The sequence below is a fragment of the Carcharhinus amblyrhynchos genome, chromosome 2 (assembly GCF_965287045.1).
Source record: "Carcharhinus amblyrhynchos chromosome 2, sCarAmb.v2.hapA, whole genome shotgun sequence".
NCBI classification, from domain to species: domain Eukaryota; kingdom Metazoa; phylum Chordata; class Chondrichthyes; order Carcharhiniformes; family Carcharhinidae; genus Carcharhinus; species Carcharhinus amblyrhynchos.
This window is the reverse complement of record NC_137325.1, coordinates 7863379-7878229: the sequence shown is the minus strand read 5'-3', so window position 1 is coordinate 7878229 and position 14851 is coordinate 7863379. Positions and strand designations below refer to the sequence as shown.

Below are 14851 nucleotides of genomic sequence, written 5' to 3'. Positions count from 1 at the left end.
ACAGTGAGCGGTTAGGATCAGGAATGTCCTTGCCTGAAGGGGTATTGGAGGCGGAATCAATTGTTGGCTTTCAAAAGGGAATTGGCTAAGTTCCTCAAACAAAATATATTGCTGGAGGAGCTTGTTTTGGTGTGTGTGTGTGTGTGTGTGTGTGTGTGGGGGGGGGTGGGGGGGGAGTAAAGTGGGACAAACTGAGCTACTCTTGCAGAGCTAGAACATACCCAATGGGCTGAATGGCCTGCTCCTGTTCTGTAACCATTCTATGATTCTGTAGCTGTGTCCACGTGCACTCAGGCATCCCTAAATTCTGACTCTTGAAGTGTTTGTAATTACCGGGGACCATTGCAAATAGTCTGTTACAGACTCTTGTGTTTTTTGATCTATAATATGATCCTTAATCCTGTGCAAGTGTGCATTTCAACTGGCTGTGCTGGTTCGCAAAATAGCATAACCAAGTTAAAAGGTGAAATTAAAAGACAATTTACCATTCTAAATTATTAACAATTATTAATAGATACACAATACAGGGACACAATAGGTTAACATTCGATTGGAAAATCTATTCTGGAAGGTGAGAGGGGAGAGAAGAATGAGAACATTTTCTGCACTCAATTTTGTTACCTGAATAACTACTTTAGTTGCCAAGAGTTCATAGGTATTGACTATTTATTATACACATACTCAATGACCTTTGCCACTCCTGAAATGTTTAACTAATGTGAGATCATATACACCAATTAGATCTTTGAATCCTAGCAGAGAATTACTGACTGTTACGATTCTTGAGCATTTGTCTTCATTAGACAAGATTTGTGAAGGATCTTTGCACACACATTTTGATTCGAGACCCAGCCATTCCAACAGCCACTGGCTGCAACCAGAATTTGGACGATGGGCCCAATTGTAAATGTGTCCGGTGTCATAAGGAGCATGTCAAAACTGCAGAAGCTGTTTCATGCAATGTTACAGCAAATCGGGTCTGCAATCAGGTCAAATTATCTCATCCCAATTTGTAACATACCACTCTGCTCTCCTGAAGAAATAAAGAATTGCACCTTAGCTACTATCTAAAGGATTGGGTGAGAGGAACATTCATGGCATTTATTCTCTCTTGTATAATCTCAGAATCAATACAAACGTTAATCATGGTTTGTTATAAATAGAAAGCACTCAGCCAAGCTCTTCAAAGGAGGTGAATGCAGTTGTATAAATAGTTGCTGTTATTTATTCATTCACAATCTCTGAGTACCAGGCACATTCTTATCCTTCTAGAGTATCCCAATAAGGTTTTAAATATAGCTTAAGCTATTCTATTTAAGTAACAATGTATTTCACTGGGACTCTGCCCGATTGCCTCATGTTCTTCTGGGGTCTGATGTGTGACTAAGAATTCAACTAACTCACGCTGATGGTTGGAATCAGTGACCAGTTACCCTGCACAACCTCCTTTGGTTGCCTCTAGGTAATTAGACCTGGGTTTTACCTGTGTTTTTGTGTGAGAGTGTAATGCGGAATTAGTCGGCAGAGACCAACATCTAGCTTTTATCATCACCAGAAACATTCCCCTCCCCCCACTTACCCTTATGGTTACCCTCCCAACCCCCCGGTCCACCTTGGTCACAGTATCCCTTATTTTATACATTGGCCACCTTATTCTGTGTTTGGAATTTCAATTCACACACACACACACACACACACACACACGTACACAGGTGAGTGGGAGATGTGCAAAAACCTCCCAGAGTTGCTTTGACGCCAGGTCTCATCCCATTCAGTGGCTCCTAACTTCTCCAGCGGCCAAATCCAACTTTCTTGTCCATGCAGGTGAAATCCCGATTTTCCCACTCTGGCACGGCGGGCTGTGACAAACGCGGCCGATCCGGGCTCGGGGAATATCTGTCTCCCAGGATTCAACTTGGACAAAGCATAGGGAGTGAAATGTCCGGTTCGATTCGCTGGTTGGCGAGGGGCGGTCGAGATCCAGGGGCCTTTTGAAACGCCCGCCTTCCGTGAAATGACCAAGGCTAAAGCTCTACTATCAAAATCACAACACGTAGTTCGACAATGTCGTACCAGAGCTTGCATTTTCCCCATGGAGGAGGTGTTTTACTTCTATAAGTTTACACATTCCATCTCACAACGACATACAGAATTTCCAAAATATATTAAAATAAATCCATTTAAATGCCATTGCCACTTTGGAGACAACCAATGATATAAGTAAAAAGATATTACAAATTGCAAAGGATTGATGCATAGATTTTTCCAGTTATTAACAATTCTATTTACAGTATATTATATTCTTTAATTCAGAGGCCCTCTTGTTAAGCACATGCATCAGTGTGTTATTATGCAAACTTAAGTGGGCTTCACACATTGGGCTCCCTGTTGTAGTTGGCTTGGGGAGCCAGAAGGAAAGGGAACAAAATAAACCTCTGTCTTTCGAGTCCTTTCTCAATGGCCAATGACACTTGGGTCAGTGTCAACTTTCTGCTTGGATGAGTTGGAATTCCAACAATAGTACAGTCCCCACCACGTATGGCAGGAACTCTTGATGTTAAAAATAGGTTTCAGCATTGAAACAGCGTATCAAACTTGGTCAAACTTAACCAAGGCATTTACAAAAAAAAAACCGACTTGATTCTGATGCCCAAAAACTCCATGGAGCAACTGCATCGCAACAACGATAGCCGCTGCACCTCAGTTTGTTTGAATTTGTTCTCAGTTTGGGAAGGTCACTGGCAAGGTTACCATTCATAGCCCAGCCTCGTTGCCCTTGAGAAGGTGGTGGTGAGCTGCCTTTCTGAACCATTGCAGTCTGCGCAGTGTAGGTACACCCACAGTGCTGTTGGGGAGGGAGTCTCAGGAACTTGACCCAGCGACAACGAAGGAGCGGCAATTTACTTGCAAGTCAGGACGGTGAGAGGTTTGGAGGGGAACTCGCGTTCCCACGTGCCTTTGTCCTTCTAGATGGTAGAGGTCGCGGGTTTGGAAGGTGCTGTTGAAGGAGTTGCCTCAGGGCATCTTATAGATGGTACACACTGCTGCCACTGCGCATTGGTGGTGGAGGGAGTGGTCGGGTGCCAATCAAAGGGGCTGCTTTGTCCTGGATAGTTTCGAGCTTCTTGAGTGTTGTTGGAGCTGCACCCATCCAGGCAAGTGGGGAGTATTCCATCACACTCCTGGCTTGTGCCTTGTTGATGATGGTCAGGCTCTGGGGAGTCAGGAGGTGAATGACTCACCACAGGATCGACGTGCTCTGGTAACCGCAGTATTTGTATGGCTGGTCCAGCTCAGTTTCTGGTCAATGGTAACATCCAGGATATTGATGGTGGGGGATCCGGAGGTGCTAATGCTATTGAATGTCATGGGGAGATGGTTCGAATCTCTCATTACCTGGCTCCCACGGTGTGACCGTTAATATGCATCCTGTCAGGCCAGGCCCGAAGGTTGTCCAGGCCTCGCTGCACACGGACACAGACTGCTTCAGGTGCGGAGGGGCCGCGCATGGTGCATGTCGCAAATCATTAGCAATGCAAAGTGTCACGTCACCAAAGTTACTGTACTTGAACAAGGTGCAAACAACTGACTAAAGCCCCCACATTGTCCGAAATCACCAGAGCTAATCAAGGTAGAAACAGTGGGATGTGGATATACTGAACCGCCCAAAGTAGGCAACACCAAGTGGTGCCTATGTGATTAACTCCTAGGATAATGACAAATGGTTGGTTCTATTTGTCTGACAGAGGCAGTGCCTCTACTAAGTGTAAAGAGGGGTAGGGAATGGGGACTGTAGATATTTTATTGATGGTTTGAGGGTAATGCTTTAATTACCATTCTTTTTACTAAAAAATGCCATTCTTCTTCAGAATGTGCATCCTTCATACCTTCTTGAACACATGCTGTGTAAAAAAAAATCCAAAATAGTGTGCATTTAAAAAAAATATTGGGATATCTGTCAAGGAGCCTAGAAGGAATGCTTCTAAAGTATGTTATTTTAGGTCACCCAAATTGGCATCTTAAACCTAATATTTCTCTCTCTTGAACTTCTTCTTGATGAATACTAAGACTGCTGCCAAAGGAATACACACAGTGGAACTGGCCACCAGCAGTCCAATCACAGCCAAGGCGTAAGGTGGATATTCCAACTTCACGGATCGCCCCTGGAAGATATAAGGTTACAGCAAAGGCCTAAAAATAGGGTCCAGATGATAATCACACAGTGAGCACTACAATGGAGCAGGATCATGCATTGTGGCTAAATCTGTTGGCCATTTGGCCACAGCGCTTTGTACAGAGTTAACCCCACGTGACGGCTCTGCCTGATAGGAAACCGGAGCCAGTTCCACACTCACAGCCCGTCTGAACATCATCTCCTGCCAGGGAGCGGTGGCGCATCGCAGGGAATTCACCGGCGGGAGGGGGGAAACGCCCCCAAAAAGGTCCCGGGCACACAGCGTACACACACCTGGCACACAAAGGGGAGGGGAAGGTTTCAGAGCCCCTCCCGACTTTGCCCAACAAAACGCTGCTTTAAGGCCTCGGCGGTGCTCTCCAGTTACCAATCTCGTGGAGGCCTCTATCTCGGTTGCTATCTCGGAGAAGAGGGTGGCCAAACGCGACTGGCACCACTCCCTTCGCTGAAGGTAACAAGGAGGATGGGACTTCCCAAGTGCGAACTCAGCCTAATGAGGCGAGATCTTCCGCCTGCTGCTACTCACAATCTGTAGATACAGGGAGTGGCAGCCATTCTGTGGAGAAGGTTTGTTGGTGGGGGGGGGGAGGGGAGGATTCTCTGTAGATAAATAAAACGGATGGCCCCATCTCGCTGCTGCCTCGTTCTCTGATGCCGAAGCAGATAAATCCGCCGGCTCTGCAGAAACACTCGCCAGTTGCCTGGTAAGTTTTGCCCGTACACCGGCCTGTTCAAAATTCCATGCCTGCTGGGAACAGTCCGTGCCATGAAGGTCGAGTGTGCTCCTCCCGGGATGGCGTGGCCAGATAACCGTGGCACCCAGAACCTCACAGGATTGGTGCTCTGCTTCCCTGTGGACACGTTGACGATCCGCACCCTTCTTCAAACACACCCACTCGTCATAGGCCTCGTGTGACCCGTTCTGCCCAAATATTCTTGGGAGAAGGGTGAATATCTGCCCGACTCTCTCTGAGTTTCATGGCATCACATCACATTTGCACACAGGGACAGGCCATTCGGCCCATCTTGGCTGGGCTGGTATTCTGATTGGGAACGCTTAACGCTGACACTAAACGGAAGGTTGTCCAAATTGTTCACATTCCCAGTGGTGGAGCTTTCATTGGGAAATCAGGAGTGTGCCCCAGTGACCCCAAAACACCGACAGCCCTCACCCCAGTAAATATAACCTCTACATAACTGACTGGCTGGGAAATCCACTGTAATCTACACTGAGATTGTGCACGGATTTGTTTATAGGATGTAGATGTTGCTGGCCGAGCCAGCATTTATTGCCCATCCCTTCAGAAGATGGTGAGCCGCCTTCTTGAATCGCTGCAGTCCCTGTGATGCAGGTACACCCACTGCGCTGTTAGGGAGGGGGTTCCCGGATTTTGACCCAGCAGCGACAAAGGAACGGTAATATATTTCCAAGTCAGGATGGTGAGTGACTCGGAGGGGAACCTCCAGGTGGTGGTGTTCCCATTTATCTTGTTCTTCTAGATGCTAATGGCCATGGGTTTGGAAGTTACTGCTCAAGGAACCTCTTAGTGGTCCATTCAACTAACTTTGATAGAACAACAGCCTGAGAGAACATCATCCTAGTCCACATCACACCACGTTCCTTGGCCAAGAGCACAAAAAGGGTGCGCAGCGTGTACCTAGATTTCTCCAACCATTATTCTCGAGTTCCCAGGGCCGTGGATGCACTGAATCCTTCCTGGATCTTGCCTCTCTCTCTCCCCGCGGAGAATCCCCGAAAATTTCCTGTGCGCTCGCTCGACAAGAGAGCATCAGCCAGGAGCCAAATGCTACCAGCCTGCGCCAGGGTTGGCCACTGCCGTGCCCGCAACCTTCAATCGCCCGAACGTACTCAATCCCCAAGTGATATTCGAGGGTCGGAAGTGGGCAGAGCTTAAAGTAAACCAGATGAAGCACATACCTCGGCTGCATTCCACGCAGTGTACTTTAGTGTTCCTGATATGCTGTAGTCAACAATGTAAAAAACCACCAGGCTTATGATTAAAATTGGGCTGACGAAAACCCAGGTGATCACCCAATACCAGTTTGGTTTACTTCCCATCATCTTTTCAATATCTCTCCGGAATCTGCAAGACATACTTTTCCTGATTAGTTACAAGCACCGATAAACATCGTTAAAAGTTCACAGCGGGGATTAATTATGGAAGGGAAGGGCCTGCATTTACGTAGCATCTTATCACGTCCCCAGGAGATCTGAAGCACCTTGCGGCCAATGGAAGGAAAGGCGCCAGCTGATTTGTGCACAGCAAGCTCCCACAATGCGATAACGGCATGGGGTATGAGCGATACTGACCAAAGGGGAAATAATGACCAGAAAACCAGACACGCATACGCCCAGCTCCTCTTGGGGTCCCTGTGGTGTCCACACACCCATGACGGGTTCAGGGTCACATCTTGGGTCACTGGGTCTGCCTGTCGCTGCAGCCTTCCACCTACACAGCCTGCGCCTGACCCAAACTCACAGCCTTCTGTGCCTCACAGCGCCAGGGACCTGGGTTCAATTCCCGGCTGAGGTCACTGTCTGGGGGGAGTCTGCACGCTCTCCCCATGTCTGCGTGGGTTTCCTCCAGGTGCTCCGGTGGGTTGGTTTAGTGGGTGAATGGGTGGCGTTACAGGAATAGGGCCTGGGTGGGATTGTTGTCGGTGCAGACTCAATGGGCCAAATGGCCTCCTTCTGCACTATAGGAATTGTATCATTTTATTTATCCTCGAGTTTGTTTAATTTTGTCCACTTAATTTACCCCAAAGGAAGGAGCACCTTCGCCCCCATCCGATCACACGTTCGCCAATCCGGTCTCGCGAGGCCATCACAGCAACAGCCATCTTTTATGCGTTCCGTTCCGAGGGGCAAACCTGGAGATAAACCTGGTTTACCCCCAACGATGGGAATCGCCAAGGTTTTGTTTGGAACGTGTGGGTCAGAGTTATGGAGCACCAGAGTTATGGAGCCAGTCGCAGAGACATTTGGGCAACCTCCCCAATTTCTCTCCTTCCACCACCCTCGCTGCCCCCAGTCCCCCCAAATCAACTCATCCTTCAGCCATGGCTCGGTATAGATAGCACACTTGACTCCGAATCACTCTCGGGCTTGAGCGTAAGTAAGGCTGCCATTCCATTCCAGCCCTGAGGGGGCGCCACACTGTCAGAGGCACTGATTGTCAAGCGAGATGTGAAACCAAGGCCCCGGCTGCCTGCTTGGGTAGGTGGAAAAGGAAGATCTCAATGCCCAAGGAGGAGCAGGGGAGGCCTCCCCGATGACCTTTACCCCTCAAATCAACATCACAAGAAACATGGTCCTTATTACAATGCTGATTGCGGGATCCTGCTGTGCACAAATTGGCTGCTGCGTTTCCTACATGACAGCAGTGACCACACTGCAAGGTGTACCTCAACGGCTGTAAAGTGCTTGGAGGTGTCCCCGGTGGCTGTGAAAGGTGCTATATAAATGCAAGCCCTTTCCCCCTCGTGCGCAGGGGCATTTGACTACTTGCGGTAGTGAGCTCCACTTTCAACCCGCTCTCTGGGTTAAGAGGTTTTTCTAGGCTGTTAGAACCTCTGCACATTTACAAACTTCTCCATTTTTATTTCATGTTTCCAGTACGTGGGTTTTTTTTTTCGAAAAAAGACAAATTCATATCCGTCTGTCCCCAGCACACAGCCACCAATACAATCCTGGAGCCTTCAGGGTCCCCCAAGCTGACCCCACCCTCTAGTCATACACAGACCTATCAGGAATAAGGAGGCTTTCACAGCGGGGGGGGGGGGGGGGGGGGGGGGGGAGAGAGAGAGAGAAAGAACGGAGAAGAGAGACAAGGGAGAGTGAGAAGAGACTTTTTTTTATTCATTCCTGGGCATGAACATTGCAGGCTGGCCCGCATTTATTGCCCACCCCTAGTTGCCTGAGGGCAGTTGAGAGTCAACCACGTTGCTGTGGCTCTGGAGTCACATGTAGGCCAGACCAAGTAAGGACGGCAGATTTCCTTCCGTAAAAAGGACATTAGTGAACCAGATGGGGTTTTTTTTTCAACATGGTCATCAGCAGATCCTTAATTCCAGATCATTTTATAGAATTCAAATTCCACCATCTGCCATGGTGGGATTCGAACCCGGGCCTACAGAACATTAGCTGAGTTTCTGGATTAATAGTCTAGCGATAATACCACTAGGCCATCACCTCCCTGGTAGGAGAGAGGGAGGCCAAGTGTGATAACCCCCAGGACTTGAATGGGGGAAATCACTGATTGACCTCTCTGTAGGACTCATTGAACACGAGCTCCCTAGGGAATGCTAATTAACTCACCAGGTGGCACTCGTATACCCCCTGTATAAAGCAGGCCCCCGAGCGGGTCCATTATTCCACTACCCCGCTTGGGATCTTTTTGTGTTCAGCACAGGCTTGTGGTTTTTGCTTTACTTTGCACAATAAAGCACTTACAGCCGACTCCTGGAGTTATTAAATCGAGGAGAGCAGATGAGAACTGCGATCAGGGGAGTGGAGTGGAGAGAAAGTGGTGAAGGTCAAATGGAGAGAGAGAAAAAAGAGGAGGGAGAGTTGCGAGGGTTGGGAAGTCAGGATCACATTAGAGGGGACAGCAAATAGGAAGGGAAAGGAAGGCGGTGGGTGTGGGAAGAGAGGAAAAGGCAGGGGGAGGAATGAAAGGAGGGGAGAGAGGGAGACGGGCAGATAGAAGGGGAAAGGAGAAGGTCGGGAAGAAAGGAGTCGAGGGTAACGAGGAGAGGGGGAAAAGATTGGATAAGGGGGAGCTCTGCAAGAACAGAAACTGGGAGATTTCCCCAAGAGCCTCCATTATCCACTCCTCAATGAGGTGACCACTTCTCCCAAGGCGTCCCTATTGGAGAACTAGGCTCGCCCCATCCCCGTTAGCTCTTTAATGAATATACCTTAAAAAAAAATTATTCGTTTACGGGATGTGGACGTTGCTGGCTAGGTCAACATTTATCACCCATTTCTAATTGCCCTGAGGAGGTGGTGCAGGGCCTGTGGTGTAGGTACACCCACAGCGCTGTCAGGGAGGGAATTCCAGGATCTTGACCCCAGTGGCAGTGAAGGAACGGGGAAATATTTCCAAGTCAGTGACTTGGAGGGGAGGTCAGGAGTGTGGGGGAGAGAGTGGGGAATGTAAAGTGGAGGAGTCGCCAATAAACCTTCTGTCCTGCGGGAATGAAGTGGTCACTTTATCTGTGCCTCCCCAGTAAAACAACAAAGAATTGCTGTTCCCCGTCCTGAGAAACTGGAAATAAATGAAGAGAAAACCGATAGCTCCCGGGGGGATGATTTGAGAGATGTGGGTGCAGGTGGTGGGCAAGTTTGAACTGGTTAATTATTTACCTCTTGGAGACCTCACACCATCGAGCAGAGTTTTTGCGATGTTACCTGTGGCCCTCGGGGCTGACAGGGGAGGGGGGGTGGGGGGAGCCCTGTCCGTGAAGAAATTTTGACAAAATGCCCCCCCCCCGGGGCAGCTTTTACGCGGGGCGGGCGCAAAGCCAAAATACCGCAGGTACTGGAAATCTGAAACAAGAACGGAAAGTTCTGGAAACACTCAGCAGGTCTGGCAGCGTCTGCGGAGAGAGGGACAGGAGGTACAAGTTCCCAGCCCCTTCCCGACTCTCCTTTCAGAGGTCTGCTTTTCCGGGCTCTGTGCCGGGGGGGGGGGGGGGGGGGGGGGGGGGGGGTGCTGGGATGGGGACATATTTGGCGCAGGTTTAGCTTCCGGCTGGGATTTTACACCCCACCCCCCTCACCCACCTTCCAGTGGCAGAGGCCGTCCGAGGGATCTGTCTCCCCCCCCCCACCCCCCGCCGGAAGTATTGTCCCGCCGGTGTGAGGGGGACGGAGGTTATGGAGGGAAACGGGGAGGGGCGTACCGGGAATGACAATCCCCACACCGCACACCCTCCCCCGACTCTCTTCCCCGCTAACCCCCGCTGCCAACACCGTTTCCCTCTCTCTCTCTCTCTCTCTCAGGCCTGCTGAGTATTTCACGTTCACCCTGTTCAGGAGTTGTGCGCGTGTGTCTTGCTGACATGTCCTACCCCACTCTGGACTCTCATCCTGGCGCTGAGACTTGTATGAATTCTGTCAGCATTAAAATTAAACTCCACCTTCTGGATTCCTGGCAGGAGACTACAGCTCGGCAGAGTGCCAAGCGGATCTCTAACAAAAGGCCCTGCAACACACAGGCAGTATTTTTCCACAAGCTAAACTTCTGATAATATTTTGTTTTTTTCTTAAGAAAAAAAAGAAAATCTTTCACAAGGCAGGGCGGGGAAATAAACGGAATACCTTAGTGCAGTGATCCTTCATTCCTTTAAAAGATCAAAGAAAGACTGGAAGCCTTCTTATCAACAGGAAGGGAGCTAAACTCGACTCATCATGACCTAAGTTATGAAATAATAGTTATGAAAAGGGAGAAAACCGTTTATTAATTCCACATACGAAGTAAGGGCTTCATCATATGCACTCGGCATGGGGCTGTCAACAGAAAGTTGGATAAATACTTGATGGGAAAGTATCACAGGGATGGGGGAGAGGGTTGGGGGTGGGATGCGTGCAGGGATTGGGACTGGCTCTTGTAGTGGGGTGGCCCAGGCACAAGGGTAGGGCCGAACGGCCTCCTTCCGTGCCCCAACCGTTTTCTGATTTTTATTCTGCAACGTTTGATTATATCTGGAGGGCTGCGAGCGCTAAAATATATTCAGCGCTTCTCCCCTGCACGGCGATGGCGTCATCGTGAACTTTGGTTCACTTCTGTTGCCGGACAGAGAAACGCCTGTCCCTCGGGATTTGAAAGCGAAACCTGCCCCATCTTCTCAGCTGACGACGGGCACAGGACACCCCCCCACCCCGGGGAGGTGGGAGAGGAGGGTGGTGGGGGGGACGGGACACTACCTGAGGAACTCTCCCAGTGAGACAGGGACAGTCTCCCAGTCTTTGGAGGGCAGAGGGAACCGTGGATTCCTGTCCGTAGAGCCTGAAACTGGAACAATTGCCCCAAATCTCCAGCCGCTCGATCCCACTTCACTGAGATTTGAGAAGATGGGGGTGGGGGGGAGGGTGTGGGTGGGGAGTTGGTGGGGGGGGGGAGGAGGAGGCAGTGAAAGGTCACGGTCAAAAGCAAAAGGTAATTCACTCACTTCTTGATCCCGTAGATGTAGCAGATACCAATGACTTCAATCAGGACGATGATCAGGAGGGCCAAGGTCGCTGCATAGTCATTGAATATAGAGAACCAATAATTTCCTGATCCAGTGTTGAAGATCAGTCCAATAGAGCAAGCCACAAGGCACACGATTCCTGCGAGAGAAGGAAATACTGGCTTCAGTGCATTGTAATTACAACAAGCCTCATTATAACTGGCAATTAACCTGAGCCATTGCTTTCACTCACTGCAAGACCGCAAGGAACATCCTCTGCTCGCCAACAACCATCCGTACAAAGTTATAAAAATGAAAAGGTTCAATGAAATGACCCATCACTCTTCCCATTGCCGGGCTCCCCATGTCGCATTCACTTCTTTCGCCCATTGTTTAAAACTGGTGCTCTCTCCTGTTCGATTCTCTCCCGAGTGGGAAACTCCTACTCCGTGCAGGCCCCCTCATGATTTTGAACACCACCTCCCAGCCCCCTCTTCTCCAAGGAGGGCAGCCCCAATCTCCCCAGTCCCGGGATCCATCTCGATCCGTACGCCATTATCTGGAAGGCACTTTGAGCCAGCTTTGTGTGACGGACTTGCGCTCATCAGGAAGCCCTCATAGAGAATCCCTATAATCAGGGACTTTGCTTCACCAAGTTACAACGACAAAGAACTAGGAGCAGTAATTCAGCCCCTCGAGCCTGCTCCACCATTTAGTATGATCGTGGCTGATCTCACCTTGGCCTCAACTCTATTTTCCTTCCCGTTCACCGCAACCCAATATTAATTAATCTGTCTCCTCCTTAATGTCCCAGCATCCACCGCACTCTGGGGTAGTGAATTCCACAGGGTCACCACCCTTTCAGAGAAGTCATTCCTCCTCATCTCGGTTTTAAATCTGCCATCCGTTATCCAATAACAATGACCTCTTGTTCTAGATTTCCCCACAAGAGGAAACCTTCTCTTCTCATCTACTTTGTCAATATCTGTCAGCATCTTATTTACCTCAGTTCGATCTCCCCTTATTCTCCTGAACTCCAGAGAATATCGGCCTGAACTGCTCAATCTCCCTTCATAAGGCAAACCTCTCATCTCTGGAATCAGTCTAGTGAACCTCTTCTGAACCGCCTCCAATGCAACTAAGTCCCTCCTCAAGTAGGGTGACCGAAGCTGTGCACTCCAGCTCTCACTCATCGTTGATTATCACAGAATCCCTACAGAGCGGAAGGCGGCCATTTGAGTCTGCACTGACCACAATCCCACCCAGGCCCTATTTCCATAACCCCACACATTTACCCTGCTAATCCTCATACAATTCAGCATGGCCAATCAACCTAACCCCTCACACCTTTGGGCTGCAGGAGGAAACCGGAGCACCCGGAGGAAACCCACGCTGACATGGGGAGAATGTGCAAACTCCACACAAGACATTGACCCGAGGCCAGAATTGAACCTGGGTTCCTGGCGCTGTGAGGCAGCAGTGCTAACCACCGTGCTACCTTCATGCCTTATACAGCTGCAGCAATGCTTCCTTACTTTTATAAGATCATAAGATAGAGGAGCAGAATTAGGCCATTCGGCCCATCGGGTCTGCTCTGCTATTCAATCATAGCTGATGTTTCTCAGCCCCATTCTCCCACCTTTTTTCCCAGTAACCTTTAATCCCTTTACCAACCAAGCGCCTATATCTGTCTTGCATGTACTCAATGACCTGGCCTCCACAGCCTTCTCTATTCCTACATTATCCTCTAGTCCTTTAGCAATAAATTCCATTTGCTTTCCTTATTACCTGCTGTACCTGCACACTAGCTTTCTGTGCCTCGTGCACAAGGACACCCAGATCCCTCTGTACCAAAGTACCCTGCAGTTTATCTCTATTTAGAAGTCTTGTTTTTTCCTGACAAAAACCTCACACTTATCCATGCTAAACTCCATCTGCCAGATTTTGGCCCACTCCCCTGACCTGTCCACATCCATTTGTAAATTGCTCACAGTCGACGCCTTTAACGTTATAAAACACTCCAAGGCTTTTTCGCAGAGATGCCGTCAAACAAAACTGGACTCTGCGCCTCACAAGGCAGCACGATCACCGGCAGCCCACAGCTCAGTCAGAAGAGGTTTCAAGGAGCGATGGAGAGAGGTTTAGGGAGGGAATTCCAAAGCTTAGAATCCAGGCAGCCGAGGACAGGGCCACCCAACAGCTGGGTTGTGCAAACTGGGGTACTGAGGGGGGCCTGAGTTAGACGCAGAGATCTCGGAGGGTTGTGGGCTGGAGGAGGTTACAGGGATAGGGAGGGGCGGTAAAGGAAGAGAGCAGCAAAAGGCTGACATGTTCTCACGGGATTTTTTTTTTTTGAAAAGCAAAAAAGGCTCTTAAACAGGATTTTCCACTTTTCTGATTGAGTTTTGGAGAAATGAACAAGTTAGCTTGGCAAAGGTTCACTTTCTTGTGCCCTGCAGTTGACAGAACATCTGCACAGTAAACCTCTACAATCTTTGGCACAATGTGCTTTCGCTAACAAGAAATTTTGCTTCCCCCTGATGTGTTTGCAACTGTTACTCCGGCGTTGAAACGTCCTCTTGTAACACATACCCCACTCATTGCACAACTGCAATATTCCCAATCTCAGCCTTTCTTTATCAACCAATAAACCAGGTCAAAGTCAACCTCTGTTACCAGGAACTGACTGTTATCTTATCATGCCTCTCATCTGTGTCACTGTGCTCTAGAAGCAGGCTATAAAAACTCCGAAGTGATTTGAGAAAAGCTGACATCAGCAGCTCGCTCCTTCCTCAGCTCAGGAGCTGGAGCTGGAATGTTGGCAATTTGTTGATATTACTTGCAGATTACGGACTCTGGAATGGACGTGTGACCCTGCAAACATCGGGAGCGGCCCAGAGTCAGCGTGACTCGCCACAGGAGAAATCGCTAGGGGAGCTGAGTATCCGCGGTCACTCTTTTGGGGAATCGGTTTAGCTCAGTCAGTTGTACGGCTGGTTTGCGACGCAGAACGATGCCAAAAGCGCGGGTTCCATTCCCCTACCGGCTGCTTACGAAGGCCCCCGCCTTCTCAACCTTGCCCCCCTGGCCCGAGGTGTAGTGACCCTCAGGATAAATCACCACCAATCAGCTCTCCCCCTCAATGGTCACCTGGGGCTGCGGTGACTTTTCCTTACTCTATCCGCCGGGGAAAGGGAATCCGGAATTGTCAGTGTGGTATTTGAATTTGTTGGCTTATCCACCACCTCTCAGCTGTAACAGACTTTGCAGCAGGAAGAAGAAGCCAAACAAAAAGGGTGGGAAATAAATCCTTCACTGCCCTTCCATGGATTTGAATCCATAAGAAGCAGTGTCCGGAGTGGACCATCTTAGGGGATCAGAGGTTATGGGGAAGAGGCAGGAGAATGGGGATGAGAAAAATATCAGCCATGATTGAATGGCGGAGCAGACTCGATGGGC

At 49.3% G+C, this 14851-nt stretch overlaps 1 protein-coding gene across 4 annotated transcripts in view; it reads right to left on the bottom strand.

The window, feature by feature from the left end:
• Positions 1–2070: 2070 nt before the first annotated feature.
• slc6a20 (solute carrier family 6 member 20) overlaps positions 2071–14851 on the bottom strand; it is a 55657-nt gene continuing 42876 nt past the window's right edge. The window contains exons 9-11 of one of the 4 annotated variants that reach the window (XM_080201781.1): positions 11393–11552; positions 6135–6300; positions 2071–4163 (exon numbers count right to left, since the gene is read on the bottom strand). In XM_080201781.1, the coding sequence (XP_080057907.1) occupies positions 4026–4163; positions 6135–6300; positions 11393–11552 (464 nt within the window). In that variant the 3' untranslated portion in view covers positions 2071–4025. Of the gene's footprint in view, positions 4164–6134; positions 6301–10293; positions 10426–10541; positions 10637–11392; positions 11553–14851 lie in introns of those variants that run through there. The other 3 variants (XR_013888477.1, XR_013888476.1, XM_080201791.1) reach the window with 3 other exon arrangements.